At 33.9% G+C, this 20,952-nt stretch overlaps 2 protein-coding genes across 9 annotated transcripts in view; one reads left to right on the forward strand and one right to left on the reverse strand.

Annotated features, from left to right (window-relative positions):
- LOC126734671 (epidermal growth factor receptor substrate 15-like 1) overlaps positions 1-20,952 on the reverse strand; it is a 69,218-nt gene that overhangs the window by 31,730 nt on the left and 16,536 nt on the right. For 6 of the 7 annotated variants that reach the window (XR_007660133.1, XM_050438373.1, XM_050438375.1 and 3 more), the window contains 4 exons: positions 18,810-18,978; positions 6,287-6,439; positions 6,138-6,227; positions 5,950-6,012 (listed from right to left, as the gene is read on the reverse strand). Coding sequence is in view for 6 of the 7 variants with exons in the window: in XM_050438373.1 (XP_050294330.1) it covers positions 5,950-6,012; positions 6,138-6,227; positions 6,287-6,439; positions 18,810-18,978 (475 nt within the window). In the remaining variant the exon portion in view is untranslated. The remainder of the gene's footprint in view (positions 1-5,949; positions 6,013-6,137; positions 6,228-6,286; positions 6,440-18,809; positions 18,979-20,952) is intronic. The other variant, XM_050438374.1, reaches the window with a different exon arrangement.
- LOC126734672 (uncharacterized) lies at positions 6,448-18,769 on the forward strand. Of its 2 annotated transcripts, XM_050438378.1 has the most exons (7): positions 6,448-6,588; positions 6,641-6,821; positions 12,134-12,584; positions 12,831-12,986; positions 18,147-18,328; positions 18,378-18,533; positions 18,584-18,769. In XM_050438378.1, exons 1-7 carry the CDS (start codon positions 6,453-6,455, stop codon positions 18,750-18,752), a joined length of 1,431 nt encoding a protein of 476 aa, XP_050294335.1. In that variant the 5' UTR covers positions 6,448-6,452; the 3' UTR covers positions 18,753-18,769. The 2 variants fall into 2 exon arrangements, with proteins under 2 accessions (XP_050294335.1, XP_050294336.1); XM_050438379.1 differs by lacking the exon at positions 12,831-12,986.

Raw genomic sequence — 20,952 nt, forward strand, 5'->3', positions numbered from 1 at the left:
TGGAAGATATTCAGTAACTTTTGTTGTAGTCCAGGCAGTTGAGTCCGTTTTTATTCCATTGAAAATATAAAAATTCCTATACAAACTAGTTAGAATAAAATTATTACTTTTTTCCAGGCAATTAAAATAATTTCTCGAAAATGATTCAACCTACATGAAAAACCATAAGAATCATTTTTATCGAACATCCTTCAACGAACAACTTTGATCTCTACATATTTTTTAATTGGACCAATAGAAACCGAGTTATTTGAAAAATTGTCTAATAAGGATTATTTTGTCTTAAACAATGTTTAGGCCCAAATTACTCGAAAACGGTTGATCCCACATGAAAAATCATAGATATCATTTTTACAGCGTATGATTCAGTGAACAACTTTGATCTCTACATATTTTTTAATTGGACCAATGGAAACCGAAATATTTAAAAAATTGTCCAATAAGGGTTATTACTAAGAAATGTTTAGGTTCAAATTTCTCGAAAATGGTTGATCCTATATGAGAGATCATAGGAACCATTTTTATACATCATGGTTCGATGAACAACTTTGCTCCCTACATATTTTTTAATTCGGCCAATAGGAACTGAGATATTTGACACTTTATCCAGTAAGAAACATTTTTCCTTGGGAAATGTTTAGTTCAAAATTTCTCGAAAATGAAAAATCAAAAGACTCTGAATAACATCAACTGCCTTTTAGGGAGAATTTAATTAATTTTCTCCCTTCCAAGAGTTTCAGTTTAGATCTGAAAAACATTGACATTTACCTCAACTGCCTGGAATATTTTTTTTATTTTTTCCAAGCAGTTGAATTGATTTCTCGAAAATGGTTGATTCCACGTGAAAAATCATAAGGACCATTTTAATAGAGAAAGATTCAATGAACAACTTTGCTCCCTACATATTTTTTAATTGGACCTATAGAAACCGAGATATTTAAAAAATTGTCCAATAAGGGTTATTATGCACTAAGAAATGTTTAGGTTTAAATTTCTCGAAAATGGTTGATCCTATATGAAAAATCATAGGAACCATTTTTATACATCATGGTTCGATGAACAACTTTGCTCCCTACATATTTTTTAATTGGACCAATAGAAACCGAGATATTTAAAAAATTGTCCAATAAGGGTTATTATGCACCAAGAAATGTTTAGGTTCAAATTTCTCGAAAATGGTTGATCCTATATGAAAAATCATAGATATCATTTTTACAGCATATGAATCAGTGAACAACTTTGCTCCTTATAATTTTTTTAATTGGACCAAAAGAAACCGAGTTATTTGAAAAATTGTCTAATAAGAATTATTTTGCCTTAAACAATGTTTAGGCACAAATTACTCGAAAACGGTTGATCCCACATGAAAAATCATAGATATCATTTTTACAGTAAATGATTCAGTGAACAACTTTGCTCCTTATAATTTTTTTAATTAGACCAATAGAAACCGAGTTATTTGAAAAATTGTCTAATAAGGATTATTTTGCCTTACACAATGTTTAGGCACAAATTACTCGAAAACGGTTGATCCTATACGAAAAATCATAGGAACCATTTCTATACATAATGGTTCGATAAACAACTTTGCCCCCTACATATTTTTTAATTGGACCAATAGGAACCGAGATATTTGACACTTTATCCAGTAAGGAACATTTTTCCTTGGGAAATGTTTAGTTCAAAATTTCTCGAAAATGAAAAATCGAAAGACTCTGAATGACATCAACTGCCTTTTAGAGAGAATTAAATTAATTTTCTTCCTTCCAAGAGTTTCAGTTTAGTTCTGGAAAACATTGACATTTACCTCAACTGCCTGGAGTAATTTTTTTATTTTTTCCAAGCAGTTGAATTGATTTCTCGAAAATGGTTGATTCTACATAAAAAATCATAACGACCGTTTTAATAGAGAAAGATTCGATAAACAACTTTGCTCCCTACATATTTTTTAATTGGGCCAATAGAAACCGAGATATTTAAAAAATTGTCCAATAAGAAATGTAGGTTCAAATTTCTCGAAAATGGTTGATCCTATATGAAAAATCATAGATATCATTTTTACAGTAAATGATTCAGTGAACAACTTTGCTCCTTATAATTCTTTTAATTGGATCAATAGAAACCGAGTTATTTAAAAAATTGGCCAATAAGGGCTATTATCCACTAAAAAATGTTTAGGTTTAAATTTCTCGAAAATGGTTGATCCTATATGAAAAATCTTAGGAACCATTTTTATACATCATGGTTCGATGAACAACTTTGCTCCCTACATATTTTTTAATTGGATTAATAGGAACTGAGATATTTGACACTTTATCCAGTAAGGAACATTTTTCCTTGGGAAATGTTTAGGTCAAAATTTCTCGAAAACGGTTAATTCTACGTGAAAAACATAAAATCTGAATGACGTCAATTGCCTTTTAGAGAGAATTTAATTAAATTTCTTCCTTCCAAGAGTTTCAGTTTAGTTCCGGAAAACATTGACATTTACCTCAACTACCTCGAATAAATTTTTTATTTTTTCCAAGCAGTTGAATTGATTTCTCGAAAATGGTTGATTCCACATGAAAAATCATAAGGACCATTTTAATAGAGAAAGATTCAATGAACAACTTTGCTCCCTACATATTTTTTAATTGGATCAATAGAAACCGAGTTATTTGAAAAATTGTCTAATAAGAATTATTTTGCCTTACACAATGTTTAGGCACAAATTACTCGAAAACGGTTGATCCTCTATGAAAAATCATAGATATCATTTTTACAGCGTATGATTCAGTGAACAACTTTGCTCCTTATAATTTTTTTAATTGGACCAATACAAACCGAGTTATTTGAAAAATTGTCTAATAAGGGCTATTATTCACTAAGAAATGTTTAGGTTCAAATTTCTCGAAAACGGTTGATCCTATATGAAAAATCATTGGAACCATTTCGATGAACAACTTTGCTCTCTACATATTTTTTAATTGGACCAATAGGAACTGAGATATTTGCCACTTTATCCAGTAAGGAACATTTTTCCTTGGGAAATGTTTAGTTCAAAATTTCTCGAAAATGAAAAATCAAAAGGCTCTGAATAACATCAACTGCTTTCTAGAGAGAATTTAATTAATTTTCTCCCTTCCAAGAGTTTCAGTTTAGATCTGAAAAACGTTGACATTTACCTCAACTGCCTGGAATAATTTTTTTATTTTTTCCAAGCAGTTGAATTGATTTCTCGAAAATGGTTGATTCCACATAAAAAATCACAAGGACCATTTTAATAGAGAAAGATTCAATGAACAACTTTGCTCCCTACATATTTTTTAATTGGACCAATAAAAACCGAGATATTTGAAAAATTGTCCAATAAGGGTTATTTTGCACTAAGAAATGTTTAGGTTCAAATTTCTCGAAAACGGTTGATCCCACATGAAAAATCATAGATATCATTTTTACAGTAAATGATTCAGTGAACAACTTTGCTCCTTATAATTCTTTTAATTGGATCAATAGAAACCGAGTTATTTAAAAAATTGGCCAATAAGGGCTATTATCCACTAAAAAATGTTTAGGTTCAAATTTCTCGAAAATGGTTGATCCTATATGAAAAATCATAGGAACCATTTTTATACATCATGGTTCGATGAACAACTTTGCTCCCTACATATTTTTTAAATGGACCAATAGGAACTGAGATATTTGACAATTTATCCAGTAAGGAACATTTTTCCTTGGGAAATGTTTGAGTCAAAATTTCTCGAAAACGGTTCATTTTACGTGAAAAACATAAAATCTGAATGACGTCAATTGCCTTTTAGAGAGAATTTAATTAAATTTCTTCCTTCCAAGAGTTTCAGTTTAGTTCCGGAAAACATTGACATTTACCTCAACTGCCTGGAATATTTTTTTTTATTTTTTCCAAGCAGTTGAATTGATTTCTCGAAAATGGTTGATTCCGCATGAAAAATCACAAGGACCATTTTAATAGAGAAAGATTCAATGAACAACTTTGCTCCCTACATATTTTTTAATTGGACCAATAGAAACCGAGATATTTAAAAAATTGTCCAATAAGGGTTATTATGCACTAAGAAATGTTTAGGTTCAAATTTCTCGAAAATGGTTGATCCTATATAAAAAATCATAGATATCATTTTTACAGCATATGAATCAGTGAACAACTTTGCTCCTTATAATTTTTTTAATTGGACCAAAAGAAACCGAGTTATTTGAAAAATTGTCTAATAAGAATTATTTTGCCCTTAACAATGTTTAGGCACAAATTACTCGAAAACGGTTAATCCCACATGAAAAATCATAGATATCATTTTTACAGCATATGAATCAGTGAACAACTTTGCTCCTTATAATTTTTTAAATTGGACCAATAGAAACAGAGTTATTTGAAAAATTGTCTAATAAGGATTATTTTGCCTTACACAATGTTTAGGTTCAAATTTCTCGAAAATGGTTGATCCTATACGAAAAATCATAGGAACCATTTCTATACATCATGGTTCGATGAACAACTTTGCCCCCTACATATTTTTTAATTGGACCAATAGGAACCGAGATATTTGACACTTTATCCAGTAAGGAACATTTTTCCTTGGGAAATGTTTAGTTCAAAATTTCTCGAAAATGAAAAATCAAAAGACTCTGAATGACATCAACTGCCTTTTAGAGAGAATTAAATTAATTTTCTTCCTTCCAAGAGTTTCAGTTTAGTTCTGGAAAACATTGACATTTACCTCAACTGCCTGGAATAATTTTTTTATTTTTTCCAAACAGTTGAATTGATTTCTCGAAAATGGTTGATTCTACATAAAAAATCATAACGACCATTTTAATAGAGAAAGATTCGATAAACAACTTTGCTCCCTACATATTTTTTAATTGGGCCAATAGAAACCGAGATATTTAAAAAATTGTCCAATAAGAAATGTAGGTTCAAATTTCTCGAAAATGGTTGATCCTATATGAAAAATCATAGATATCATTTTTACAGTAAATGATTCAGTGAACAACTTTGCTCCTTATAATTCTTTTAATTGGATCAATAGAAACCGAGTTATTTAAAAAATTGGCCAATAAGAGTTATTATCCACTAAGAAATGTTTAGGTTCAAATCTCTCGAAAATGGTTGATCCTATATGAAAAATCATAGGAACCATTTTTATACATCATGGTTCGATGAACAACTTTGCTCTCTACATATTTTTTAATTGGATTAATAGGAACTGAGATATTTGACACTTTATCCAGTAAGGAACATTTTTCCTTGGGAAATGTTTGGGTCAAAATTTCTCGAAAACGGTTAATTCTACGTGAAAAATCACAAGAATCCGAATGACATCAACTGCCTTTTAAAGAGAATTTAATTAATTTTCTTCCTTCCAAGAATTTCAGTTTAGTTCTGGAAAACGTTGACATTTACCTCAACTGCCTGGAATAATTTTTTTATTTTTTCCAAGCAGTTGAATTGATTTCTCGAAAATGGTTGATTCCACATGAAAAATCACAAGGACCATTTTAATAGAGAAAGAATCAATGTACAACTTTGCTCCCTACATATTTTTTAATTGGACCAATAGAAACCGAGTTATTTGAAAAATTGTCCAATAAGGGTTATTATGCACTAAGAAATGTTTTGGTTCAAATTTCTCGAAAATGGTTGATCCTATATGAAAAATCATAGATATCATTTTTACAGTATATGAATCAGTGAACAACTTTGCTCCTTATAATTTTCTTAATTGGACCAATAGAAACCGAGATATTCGCTAAAAACATTTATTAACTCCTCAATTTTCAACAGTTCCTCATACTTTACCATTAATTTGCCCTTAACGGTTACATCTATAACTGAAAAATTATTAAAGAAATACCTTCTAAACTAGCATATCAAAGAACAAAACATTCAATAAAGCCAAAAGCGTATAAGACAAAGACAAAGAGACCTACCTGTTCCGTGGCCAAACCGAGTTCTTTGTCAATAGCTGCGTGTTCTAACTCTAGCGTGCCCTTCTACCGAAAACAAGACCGATAAAATAGAAATCTACATTAAACAAGCGGATAGTGTATGGGTAAAGCCACCAGAGGGGGTGCACAAGGAACATATTATGCGAAAAATTCAACAACAAGGTTACTACCTGCGCCTTAAGGTCGTTCAATCGTTTTTGGGCCTCGCCTTTTTGGTTTTCCAATTGTTTCAAGGTGGCAGCCAAAGTGTCCAGTTCACTCTAAAAAAGGAAATATCAAAGGTCATTAATAGTTTTCGAATGCATTAATGGGGTTTTACTTGTAAATTTTTAATTTCTCCACTTTTTATCTTGATGTCCGCCTCTTTTTGGGCGATATCGCTCTCTAAGGCCAGTCGTTCCTTGGCCAACACCTCGATGTCTTTACTGATCATGTCCAGTTCCGGGTTCGAGTATCTCGTGTTGTTGTTTTCCTGGAAAAGTCACATGAAAAGTGTCATGAGAATATTTATGCTTTTATTGCTTGTCTTTTATGGGGGCGGACATTGTGGGTTTTTCAGCAGTTCCTTGGATAAAATTAAGAAGAAAGCCAAGGATGCTTACAAGAAAAACCAGAATAAAGGTAGCGGGAAACGCTTTGAGGTTTATCGTGAAATTATTCCAGGATATTTTAGGAAAAACATTAAATTTTTTGGGATATGACCAAAGCGAGTATCCGGGTACAAAAGAGAAGTACCGAGAAGAGAACAGGCTTAAGTGGGAGGAGTATTATGAATGTTTAAAGGCACAGGATAAAAGGATGGTCGACGGGCTTACTCCTGAAGCTGTTATAGGATTCGAAACGTCTTACATTAGGTAATATGTACTTGTTAAGAAGGAATTATAAAATATTTATTGCGATCGTCAATGATTCCTGGATCTCAGAAGGGTTTTCGTGCCAAAAAGAGGGTCAAAAGTCCATTATTTGGCATTCTACCACATCTCACCTCTCTAATATGTCTTGAATCATATTGAAATGTTACTTTTCGTATGTAATTGAATCAATCACAGACGTGAACCATCAATTCGTTACGATCGTCAATGATTCCTGGATCTCAGAAGGGTTTTCGTGCCAAAAAGAGGGTCAAAAGTCCATTATTTGGCATTCTACCACATCTCACCTCTCTAATATGTCTTGAATCATATTGAAATGTTACGTTTCGTATGTAATTGAATCAATCACAGACTTGAACCATCAATTCATTACGATCGTCAATGATTCCTGGATCTCAGAAGGGTTTTCATGCCAAAAAGAGGGTCAAAAGTCCATTATTTGGCATTCTACCGCATCTCACCTCTCTAATATGTCTTGAATCATAATGAAGTTACTTTTCATATGTAATTGAATCAATCACAGACGTGAACCATCAATTCGTTACGATCGTCAATGATTCCTGGATCTCAGAAGGGTTTTCGTGCCAAAAAGAGGGTCAAAAGTCCATTATTTGGCATTCTACCACATCTCACCTCTCTAATATGTCTTGAATCATATTGAAATGTTACGTTTCGTATGTAATTGAATCAATCACAGACTTGAACCATCAATTCATTACGATCGTCAATGATTCCTGGATCTCAGAAGGGTTTTCATGCCAAAAAGAGGGTCAAAAGTCCATTATTTGGCATTCTACCGCATCTCACCTCTCTAATATGTCTTGAATCATAATGAAGTTACTTTTCATATGTAATTGAATCAACCACAGACGTGAACCATCAATTCGTTACGATCGTCAATGATTCCTGGATCTCAGAAGGGTTTTCATGCCAAAAAGAGGGTCAAAAGTCCATTATTTGACATTCTACCGCATCTCACCTCTCTAATATGCCTTGAATCATATTGAAATGTTACTTTTCGTATGTAATTGAATCAATCACAGACGTGAACCATCAATTCGTTACGATCGTCAATGATTCCTGGATCTCAGAAGGGTTTTTATGACAAAAAGAGGGTCAAAAGTCCATTATTTGGCATTCTACGGCATCTCACCTCTCCAATATGCCTTGAATCATATTGAAATGTTACTTTTCATATGTAATTGAATCAATCACAGACGTGAACCATCAATTCATTGCGATCGTCAATGATTCCTGGATCTCAGAAGGGTTTTCATGCCAAAAAGAGGGTCAAAAGTCCATTATTTGGCATTCTACCACATCTCACCTCTCTAATATGTCTTGAATCATATTGAAATGTTACTTTTCGTATGTAATTGAATCAATCACAGACGTGAACCATCAATTCGTTACGATCGTCAATGATTCCTGGATCTCAGAAGGGTTTTCATGCCAAAAAGAGGGTCAAAAGTCCATTATTTGGCATTCTACCGCATCTCACCTCTCTAATATGTCTTGAATCATATTGAAATGTTACTTTTCGTATGTAATTGAATCAATCACAGACGTGAACCATCAATTCGTTACGATCGTCAATGATTCCTGGATCTCAGAAGGGTTTTCATGCCAAAAAGAGGGTCAAAAGTCCATTATTTGGCATTCTACCGCATCTCACCTCTCTAATATGTCTTGAATCATAATGAAGTTACTTTTCATATGTAATTGAATCAACCACAGACGTGAACCATCAATTCATTGCGATCGTCAATGATTCCTGGGTCTCAGAAGGGTTTTCATGCCAAAAAGAGGGTCAAAAGTCCATTATTTGACATTCTACCGCATCTCACCTCTCTAATATGCCTTGAATCATATTGAAATGTTACTTTTCGTATGTAATTGAATCAATCACAGACGTGAACTATCAATTCGTTACGATCGTCAATGATTCCTGGATCTCAGAAGGGTTTTTATGCCAAAAAGAGGGTCAAAAGTCCATTATTTGGCATTCTACGGCATCTCACCTCTCCAATATGCCTTGAATCATATTGAAATGTTACTTTTCATATGTAATTGAATCAATCACAGACGTGAACCATCAATTCATTGCGATCGTCAATGATTCCTGGATCTCAGAAGGGTTTTCATGCCAAAAAGAGGGTCAAAAGTCCATTATTTGACATTCTACCGCATCTCACCTCTCTAATATGCCTTGAATCATATTGAAATGTTACTTTTCGTATGTAATTGAATCAATCACAGACGTGAACCATCAATTCGTTACGATCGTCAATGATTCCTGGGTCTCAGAAGGGTTTTCATGCCAAAAAGAGGGTCAAAAGTCCATTATTTGCCATTCTACCGCATCTCACCTCTCTAATATGCCTTGAATCATATTGAAATGTTACTTTTCGTATGTAATTGAATCAATCACAGACGTGAACCATCAATTCGTTACGATCGTCAATGATTCCTGGGTCTCAGAAGGGTTTTTATGCCAAAAAGGGGGTCAAAAGTCCATTATTTGCCATTCTACCGCATCTCACCTCTCTAATATGTCTTGAATCATATTGAAATGTTACTTTTCGTATGTAATTGAATCAATCACAGGCGTAACCCATCAATTTATTACGATCGTCAATGATTCCTGGAACTCAGAAGGGTTTTTATGCCAAAAAGAGGGTCAAAAGTCCATTATTTGGCATTCTACCGCATCTCACCTCTCTAATATGTCTTGAATCATATTGAAATGTTACTTTTCGTATGTAATTGAATCAATCACAGGCGTAACCCATCAATTTATTACGATCGTCAATGATTCCTGGAACTCAGAAGGGTTTTCATGCCAAAAAGAGGGTCAAAAGTCCATTATTTGCCATTCTACCGCATCTCACCTCTCTAATATGCCTTGAATCATATTGAAATGTTACTTTTCGTATGTAATTGAATCAACCACAGACGTGAACCATCAATTCATTGCGATCGTCAATGATTCCTGGGTCTCAGAAGGGTTTTCATGCCAAAAAGAGGGTCAAAAGTCCATTATTTGCCATTCTACCGCATCTCACCTCTCTAATATGCCTTGAATCATATTGAAATGTTACTTTTCGTATGTAATTGAATCAATCACAGGCGTAACCCATCAATTTATTACGATCGTCAATGATTCCTGGAACTCAGAAGGGTTTTTATGCCAAAAAGAGGGTCAAAAGTCCATTATTTGGCATTCTACCGCATCTCACCTCTCTAATATGTCTTGAATCATATTGAAATGTTACTTTTCGTATGTAATTGAATCAATCACAGGCGTAACCCATCAATTTATTACGATCGTCAATGATTCCTGGAACTCAGAAGGGTTTTCATGCCAAAAAGAGGGTCAAAAGTCCATTATTTGACATTCTACCGCATCTCACCTCTCTAATATGCCTTGAATCATATTGAAATGTTACTTTTCGTATGTAATTGAATCAATCACAGACGTGAACTATCAATTCATTACGATCATCAATGATTCCTGGGTCTCAGAAGAGTTTTTATGCCAAAAAGAGGGTCAAAAGTCCATTATTTGGCATTCTACCGCATCTCACCTCTCTAATATGTCTTGAATCATAATGAAGTTACTTTTCATATGTAATTGAATCAACCACAGACGTGAACCATCAATTCATTGCGATCGTCAATGATTCCTGGGTCTCAGAAGGGTTTTCATGCCAAAAAGAGGGTCAAAAGTCCATTATTTGACATTCTACCGCATCTCACCTCTCTAATATGCCTTGAATCATATTGAAATGTTACTTTTCGTATGTAATTGAATCAATCACAGACGTGAACCATCAATTCGTTACGATCGTCAATGATTCCTGGATCTCAGAAGGGTTTTTATGCCAAAAAGAGGGTCAAAAGTCCATTATTTGGCATTCTACGGCATCTCACCTCTCTAATATGCCTTGAATCATATTAAAATGTTACTTTTCGTATGTAATTGAATCAATCACAGACGTGAACCATCAATTCATTGCGATCGTCAATGATTCCTGGATCTCAGAAGGGTTTTCATGCCAAAAAGAGGGTCAAAAGTCCATTATTTGACATTCTACCGCATCTCACCTCTCTAATATGCCTTGAATCATATTGAAATGTTACTTTTCGTATGTAATTGAATCAATTACAGACGTGAACCATCAATTCATTGCGATCGTCAATGATTCCTGGGTCTCAGAAGGGTTTTTATGCCAAAAAGAGGGTCAAAAGTCCATTATTTGGCATTCTACCGCATCTCACCTCTCTAATATGCCTTGAATCATATTGAAATGTTACTTTTCATATGTAATTGAATCAATCACAGACGTGAACCATCAATTCATTGCGATCGTCAATGATTCCTGGATCTCAGAAGGGTTTTTATGCCAAAAAGAGGGTCAAAAGTCCATTATTTGGCATTCTACCGCATCTCACCTCTCTAATATGCCTTGAATCATATTAAAATGTTACTTTTCGTATGTAATTGAATCAATCACAGACGTGAACCATCAATTCATTGCGATCGTCAATGATTCCTGGGTCTCAGAAGGGTTTTTATGCCAAAAAGAGGGTCAAAAGTCCATTATTTGGCATTCTACCGCATCTCACCTCTCTAATATGCCTTGAATCATATTGAAATGTTACTTTTCGTATGTAATTGAATCAATCACAGACGTGAACCATCAATTCGTTACGATCGTCAATGATTCCTGGATCTCAGAAGGGTTTTTATGCCAAAAAGAGGGTCAAAAGTCCATTATTTGGCATTCTACGGCATCTCACCTCTCTAATATGCCTTGAATCATATTGAAATGTTACTTTTCATATGTAATTGAATCAATCACAGACGTGAACCATCAATTCATTGCGATCGTCAATGATTCCTGGATCTCAGAAGGGTTTTCATGCCAAAAAGAGGGTCAAAAGTCCATTATTTGACATTCTACCGCATCTCACCTCTCTAATATGCCTTGAATCATATTGAAATGTTACTTTTCGTATGTAATTGAATCAATTACAGACGTGAACCATCAATTCATTGCGATCGTCAATGATTCCTGGGTCTCAGAAGGGTTTTTATGCCAAAAAGAGGGTCAAAAGTTTATTATTTGCCATTCTACCGCATCTCACCTCTCTTATATGTATTGAGAATTGTGGGAGAAGTATGTTAACAATAAATTATAAATATTTACTTTCATTTACAAAAATTTGGATAATTTCATAAAAACCAGCTCTAAACGGGTCAAAGTAGTTAAAAGAATGTCATCTTCTAGCTTTGACTGTAAAATATGCCTAAGCCCCTCCGAAAACCACAACAAAGACTCGATAACATGGGACTGGGCCCCGATAGAGGCCGCATCAATGAATCCAATAGAATATACCGAGCACATCCTTCTGTCTCCCGAAGACCGCTCCTTGAAAATTTACAATTTAAAAAGCGAACACAGCGGTCAATACTCGTGCCGAATGGAAACGACCGCAGTAGCACCGTATTTCTTAACGGTCGTCAATATATCGGAAACGTTAATGGACGAGGTGCGGCCCCCCTCGGCCCCCCGGGGGCCCCACCCCCGGAAACCCGAACAAATCGATGATGGTGGTAACCAGTTCGTTCTGGATACCGAGTGGGGCGAGTGGTCCAGTTGCAGTAAATGCGGCGAGGTGGGCAAGAGAAACAAACTGGGTTACTGTAACGTGTATTACGGCCAGTTGGATAATAAAGAGGTGATTGTTTTTAATGAGGTTTATATCACAAAATAGTTTTACTATAGTAACGAAAACTGTTTTGTGATAAGAGTGTAACAACAAAGGTTCCAACCATAGAACTATGGGTTAAAAGAATCCGTCCATTATCTCAAAGAAACCTAAGTAAGTAGAGAATAACACTCAAAACAATTGTTTTGAGACTGAGACTTAGGGTTTTTATTTTTTCTATTGAACATTATGAGGTTTATAGGAGGTGACTTTTAGCCTGACGAGGTTTATAATGGTTCTTCAGAACTGAAGGAGTTGTTCAAGATATTTAAGTATGGGATTCCATGCCACAGTCATATTTTACCGGTTGAACTTAAAGAGAACCCAGCGGTTCAAGCGAGGAAGAATGAGATTATGATGGGGTTTTGTCAAGTAAGTAAATCTAAACAAAAATAACTTGAGGGTAACCATTGAAAAATTCGTCTTATTCTTTTTTTAAAGAAAATAAGGTAATTATGTAAGTTATACACACACAGGTGCTTGCACCTAGGTGTACTTTATTGTATTGGTACTACAAATTAATTTTGTTTACATCATCTATCCTGTATTTGTTATGCTGAATAAATTAGGAAATTATGAAATAAATAATGTCTATAGCATTTGTTATCCCTCTATACTTCAAACGAATTAAAACATGCCAAAACTCGCTTATAAAAAAAGCATAGCAAAAATCAATTATCATTCTAAAACTTTCCATATCCATCGTCTGTATCAATTCAAAAATCAATGCGACCAATAGGAACACAGAATTTTACCTACATGCTCGTTGTGACGTGATTTATTATTTTTACGCAACTTCGAAAGGTGAATGCTAAATATTTAATTAAAATGCCTCCATTCAATATTTGTTTAATGCTTACATGTTTATTGACTTGGGAAGTATTGGAAGAATGGATGAAGGAGGTGAAGTCAATGAGTTTTGTGAAGGAGTAATCGATAGAGACGATTTTTCGAAAATCATATTTTTTAATTTTGTGTGTTGTTTTAGTGCAATTTCTTTCTTTTGTAAGGGTTTAGTTGGATAAATGGTCAAGTAAAATCCAAGCCTTTCAATTTTTTTCCTCGAATTACCAACGTTTCGCCCTATATTAGGGCTTCTTTAGGACAAACAGGCAAATCAAAGCTCTTCGTTTAATTGCGACAAATGGAGCATAGCTATTTCAAATGAGTGCATTTTGTTTATTTGTTATTGAGTTGTGTTGGTGCGTAAGTAACCATGTATACTTGCTCTAGAGTTTTGAATCCAGGAATCTAAGTCATCTTTCAGATAATTAAAAAGAGTAAAATTTTTGGAAATAAAAGTGTTATTCCAGGAATCTAAATCGCTTGAGTGCCTGGAATAAACTTTGAAGTTGACGAAAACAAAGAAAAACAGAAAGTCACGGTCACACAACATGTAACAAACGGGCTACACGTGTTTCGCTCTAGTTAGAGCATCATCAGGCCTCTAGAAGCCATCCACACACTTTACAGTTCATAAATAAAAATGATTTTTTGTTTACATTTTTTATTTATGTACTGTGAAGTGTGTGGATGGCTTCTAAAGGCCTCTGACGATGCTCTAACTAAAGCGAAACACGTGTAGCCCGTTTATTACTTGTTTGTATTTTTTTTGTTTTCGTCAATTTTGCATGTTGGTCTCTTAGAGAATAATGGATGAGATTTTTAAGTTTTGAAGTGCCTTGTTACTTCTTCCAAGCAATTCTAAACATCTGAGTGCCTGGAATAATTTTCTAAATGCTTTCAAACATATTCCAGGGAATTGGAGGTAATTTTACTAGATTTTGGAAGTGAGTTAAGAAACTTATTCCAGGCATTTGAGTCAGGTTGAGTGCCTGGAATAATCATTTGAGTACTCTCAGAGTTCTTCCAGGCAATAGAAAGTATTTTTAACAAATTTTGGAACTAATTTAAGGCTTCCATTCTTGGACCTTTAGTGCCTGGAATAACTTTCTAAATACTCTTTTAAATAACAAGCAATGAAGGTAATTTAAGCAAATTTTGGGAAATAATTTAAGAGTGTTATTCCAGGAATCCAAGTCACATTGAGTGCCTGGAATAAACTTTGAGGTACCTTGATGCCTCTTCCAAGCAATTCTAAATATATGAGTGCCTGGAATAATTTTCTAAATGCTTTCAAATATATTCCAAAGAATTAAAGGTAATTTTACTAGATTTTGGAAGTGAGTTAAGAATCTTATTCCAGGCATTTGAGTCACTTTGAGTGCCTGGAATAATCATTTGAGTACTCTCGGACTTCTTCCAGGCAATTCAAAGCATTTTCAACTAATTTAAGGGTTTCATTCTTGAAATTTGAATGACTTTTAGTGCCTGGAATAACTTTCTAAATACTCTTTTAAATACCAAGCAATGAAGGTAATTTAAGCAAATTTTGGGCAATAATTTAAGGGTGTTATTCCAGGAATCTAAGTAACATTGAGTGCCTGGAATAATTTTCTAAATGCTTTCAAACATATTCCAGGGAATTGGAGGTAATTTTACTAGATTTTGGAAGTGAGTTAAGAAACTTATTCCAGGCATTTGAGTCAGGTTGAGTGCCTGGAATAATCATTTGAGTACTCTCAGAGTTCTTCCAGGCAATAGAAAGTATTTTTAACAAATTTTGGAACTAATTTAAGGCTTCCATTCTTGGACCTTTAGTGCCTGGAATAACTTTCTAAATACTCTTTTAAATAACAAGCAATGAAGGTAATTTAAGCAAATTTTGGGAAATAATTTAAGAGTGTTATTCCAGGAATCTAAGTCGCATTGAGTGCCTGGAATAAACTTTGAAGTGCCTTGATACTTCTTCCAAGCAATTCTAAATATCTGAGTGCCTGGAATTATTTTTTAAGTGCTCTCAAATATATTCCAAAGAATTAGAGGTAATTTCACTAAATTTTGGAAGTGAGTTAAGAATTTTATTCCAGGCATCTGAAGCAGTTTGAGTGCCTGGAATAATCATTTGAGTACTCTCAGACTTCTTCCAGGCAATCGAATTTTCCGGGAATCCAAGTCGCATTGAGTGCCTGAAATAAAGTTTAAGACGCCTCTATACCTCTTCTAAATAGCAATTCAAAATGTCCGAGTGCCCGGTATAAATTTCTAACTGCTCTCAAATAAACACCCCACAAAAATTATCGCATCACTAGTATTTTAAGATATTCTTAATATTTTTTGGGACAATCTGTATATGTATCAACTTAAAAGATATTTCTGGTTTCTTATCATGGACAAAAAATGATCGGAATTTCTTACATATTTTTTTTAAGCAAAAATGCTCGCGTGGATTATTCCTGTGTTGGCGAATGCATTGAGATCGAAAACGTTCTAAGCAAATAGTGTTATTCTAAAGTGAAAAAACCAAGAAACAGGACAACTATCCAGACGACCCGGACAAGGCCGCAGAAGGGTAACTTCGGCAGTAGATGATCGTTACTTAAGGTTAACGGCTTTAAGAATTAGGCATACCACCTCTAGAAGACTGCAAACAGATCTGTTGGCTGCTCGTAATGTCCCAATAAGCCTACAGACAGTTCGAAATAGGCTGAGAGAAGCAAGTTTACGAGCCAGAGTGCCAGCTAGAGGTTCACGTCTTATCAGAGAACATCGAATAGCAAGATTGCAATTTGCTAGAGAACACGCAAATTGGAATATTCAAGATTGGTCCAATATTTTATTCACGGATGAATCAAGATTTTGTCTATATTCATCAGATAGGCGTGTACCAGTATATAGGCGACGTGGTGAACGGCACGATCAGGTTAATTTTTGTCAAACTGAAAGCTTTGGTGGCTTTAAATGCTTTCAATTATATTCCAGGGAATTAAAGTAATTTTAACAAAGTTCGGAAGTGAGTTAAGAATTTTATTCCAGACATCTGAGTTAGTTTGAGTGCCTGGAATAATCATTTGAGTACTCTCAGAGTTCTTCCAGGCAATAGAAAGTATTTTTAACGAATTTTGGAACTAATTTAAGGCTTCCATTCTTGGATCTTTAGTGCCTGGAATAACTTTCTAAGTACTCTTTTAAACAACGTCCAAACGAAGAAGCTAATTTAAGCAAATTTCGGGAAATAATTTAAGAGTGATATTCCAGAAATCTAAGTAACATTGAGTGCCTGGAAGAAACTTTGAAGTGCCTTGATGCTTCTTCCAAGCAGTTCTATATATCTGAGTGCTTGGAATAATTTTCTATGCGCTTTCAAATATACCAGGGAATTAGAGGTAATTTTACAAAATTTCGGAAGTGAGTTAAGAATCTTATTCCAGGCATTTGAGTCAGTTTGAGTGCCTGGAATAATCATTTGAGTACTCTCAGAGTTCTTCCAGGCAATAGAAAGTATTTTTAACAAATTTTGGAACTAATTTAAGGCTTCCATTCTTGGACCTTTAGTGCCTGGAATAACTTTCTAAATACTCTTTTAAACAACGTCCAGACAAAGAAGGTAATTTAAGCAAATTTTGGGAAATAATTTAAGAGTGATATTCCAGAAATCCAAGTAACATTGAGTGCCTGGAAGAAACTTTGAAGTGCCTTGATGCTTCTTCCAAGCAGTTCTATATATCTGAGTGCTTGGAATAATTTTCTATGCGCTTTCAAATATACCAGGGAATTAGAGGTAATTTTACAAAATTTCGGAAGTGAGTTAAGAATCTTATTCCAGGCATCTGAGTCACTTTGAGTGCCTGGAAAAATCATTTGAGTACTCTTTCAGGCTTTTTCCAGGCAATCAAAAGTCCCTTTAATGAATTTCGGAACTTTTGATGGTTTTATTCTCGAAATCCTTGCACTTTTTTCGAAATACTGAAAAAGCTTTAATAGCTGTTCTTTTTTCATTGCATAACTGCATTCCGTTAATTTTATTAAATTTTATCGAAATGGATCTAAGGGGATTTAAGTAAATGCTAAAATTAACTGTGATAGCAATTCGATATCACTGATATTCAAAGATCTTCTGAAACGTTTTTTTGTCAATTATGAAATTTTACTCAATAGGGACAAAACAAGTTTTGGAATGGATCCCGTTAACTATTGGGAAACAAATGCTGTTTTTTTTTTTGTTAGAAATACTCCGAACCGAAACTGCTATAATTAGCCAAATTCTTGACCCAAAATCAAGCTTTTACCCTCAAATCTATACTCAGAATTTTCTCTATATTAGTGCCAAAAATTATAAAAATATTTGATTCCGTTATGTTAAGTTATGACCAAAAAATTTCGTTAAATAATGCAAATTTTAAAATGGCCATTTGTATTTCAAAGAGCTCAAATTTGAGGGCTCTAGGACCTTGATGGATAAAACTGCCTCTAACTCAAAGGGCCATCGAGGTGCAAAAAAGTTCTATAAAATTAATAGGCCAGAAATGGCCCTTCCTTTGCCCAGAACCCTTTTAAGAAGATTCCAATTATTTCTTGAAATATTCCCAAGAATACTGAAAATATAGTATGAAATATAGCAAAATAAAATGCCCCAAAATTACGTTTTTACCATCAAAACTCATCCTCAGAAACTCCTTTTTTTAACTTAAGATAAAATGCCCCGAAAACAAAGTATTCGAAGTAAGAGACGCGGAAGGAAAAGTGATCGAGAGGGTGAACAATTCCGAAGGGATTTACTCGTTGAGACAACAGTTGCCCCCGTTGGAGCCTCCAGTGGAGCGACGCACCCAATACGAGGTCAAAGGCAAAGACGTGATCCTGGAATGTCCCGGGTTAATATGAAAAAAAATAATAAAAATCCCAATTTAATTTAAATTTTAGGAATATTAACAGTGACGTGCCTGTACAGTGGCAGATCGGGGATAAGAACCTGATAGCCGAGAAAATCGTTAAGGAGTCCCACGGGCGGATTTACATCAGCATCACCGATCGGATACACATAAAAAAGTCCAAAATATCCGATTCGAACGTTTATAGGTGAGAGAAGAATTAAAAAAAAAAAAATAATATAAAGCATAATTTTTCAGCTGTTGGCAGCAAAAAGAACTCGCCGGCACCATACGACTGGTCGTAGAAAAGAAATTCCAATTGAATTTCAACCATACCATTATGCTTACCGGCGTGGTGCTTATTTTAGGGACTTTTTTGTATGTGTTTGTTAAAGTTATGGCCAACAGAGAGCTAACCACCAAATAAATAAATAAATAAATAAATACCGTGAAAGATATATTTATTATAAGTGAGGAAACTTACCACTAATCCTTCTGAGGCAGCTTTACCGGTTCTAAAAGTGGGCGGTACCATTTCCGGGGTGAGTGCTGGAGGTGGTTCTACGCCTTTTAGGCAGCGTGCTACGAACCACATCGCCAACGCGAACTGCTCGTTATTTAGTTTTCCGGTTTGTTTTATGTCGCACAAGGCCCTAAGAAAAAGTTTAAAATAAGGTTCATTCCTGCTAAATGTGAGCGTAACTCAGAAAATTGTTGAGCTACAAGAATTCTTAATATATGAAATTCTTCTTTAAGAATTGCTCTAAATTTGAGTGGATATTGCATAAGAATACCTCTAATAGTTTTTTATTTATTTTGAAACAAAGTGCACATTTTCTAAAAAAATTGATATAAAGTTAAAATGGTTAGAGCTGTTTAATTTTTATACTTAAAATAATGTTTCACGCATCAAATCCATTCTTGAAACATCCCAAACACTCTAATAAATTAATTATTAAAATTCGTCAAAGGAGTTTTGAATACAACTCAAAAATACTATATGAGGTCCCTCATATACCAATTTTGACCTGCCTTAGGTCCATCTCTCTTAAATATGAGTGTAACTCAGGAAGTTGTTGAGCTACAAGAATTCTTTATATATGAAAATGTTCATTAAGAATTTCTTTAAATTTGAGTGCAAACCTCATAAGAATGCCTTGGATTGTTTTTAAATTATTTTGCATAAAAGTACAAATTTTGTAAAAAAAATTATATTAGACCAAATTGGCTGTAACTTATTCATTTTTTCACTAAAAATCATGTGTTATACATCGAATCTAATCTTGAAACATCCCAAACACTCTAATAAATAAATTATTAAAATTCGTCAAAGGAGTTTTGAATACCACTCAAAAATACTATTTGAGGACCCTCATATACCAATTTTGACCTGCCTTAGGTCCCTCTCTCATAAATGTGAGTGTAACTCAGAAAGTTGTTGAGCTACAAGAATTCTTCATATATGAAATTGTTCGTTAAGAATTGGTCTAAATTTGAGTGAAAGTCTCATAAGAATGCCTGGGATAGTTTTTAAATTATTTTGCATCAAAGTGAAAATTTTGTAAACAAAATTATATTATACCAAATTGGCTGTAACTTATTCATTTTTTCATTTAAAATCATGTGCTATACATCAAATCCATTCATGAAACATCCCAAACACTCTAATAAATAAATTATTAAAATTCGTCAAAGGAGTTTTGAATACCACTCAAAAATATTATTTGAGGACCCTCATATACCAATTTTGACCTGCCTTAGGTCCCTCTCTCATAAATGTGAGTGTAACTCAGAAAGTTGTTGAGCTACAAGAATTCTTCATATATGAAATTGTTCGTTAAGAATTGGTCTAAATTTGAGTGAAAGTCTCATAAGAATGCCTGGGATAGTTTTTAAATTATTTTGCATCAAAGTGAAAATTTTGTAAAAAAAATTATATTATACCAAATTGGCTGTAACTTATTCATTTTTTCATTTAAAATCATGTGTTATACATCGAATCCATTCTTGAAACATCCCAAACACTCTAATAAATTAATTATTAAAATTCGTCAAAGGAGTTTTGAATACAACTCAAAAATACTATATGAGGTCCCTCATATAACAATTTTGACCTGCATTAGGTCCATCCCCCTTAAATGTGAGTGTAACTCAGGAAGTTGTTGAGCAACAAGAATTCTTCATATATGAAATTGTTCGTTAAGAATTGGTCTAAATTTGAGTGCAAACCTCATAAGAATGCCTTGGATAGTTTTTAAATTATTTTGCATAAAAGTGCAAATTTTGTAAAAAAAAATGATATTAGACATGCCATGACCAAATTAACTGTAACTTATTCATTTTTTCACTTAAAATTATGTGCTATACTTCAAATCCATTCTTGAAACATCCCAAACACTTTAATAAATAAATTATTAAAATTCGTCAAATGAGTTTTGAATACGTCTCAAAAATACTATTTGAGGACCCTCATATACCAATTTTGACCTGCCTTAGGTCCATCTCTCTTAAATGTGAGTGTAACTCAGGAAGTTGTTGAGCTACAAGAATTCTTCATATATGAAATTGTTCATTAAGAATAGATCTAAATTTGAGTGCAAACCTCATAAGAATGCCTTGGATTATTT

Source organism: Anthonomus grandis, chromosome 3 (genome assembly GCF_022605725.1).
Source record: "Anthonomus grandis grandis chromosome 3, icAntGran1.3, whole genome shotgun sequence".
Classification (NCBI taxonomy): Eukaryota; Metazoa; Arthropoda; class Insecta; order Coleoptera; family Curculionidae; genus Anthonomus; species Anthonomus grandis.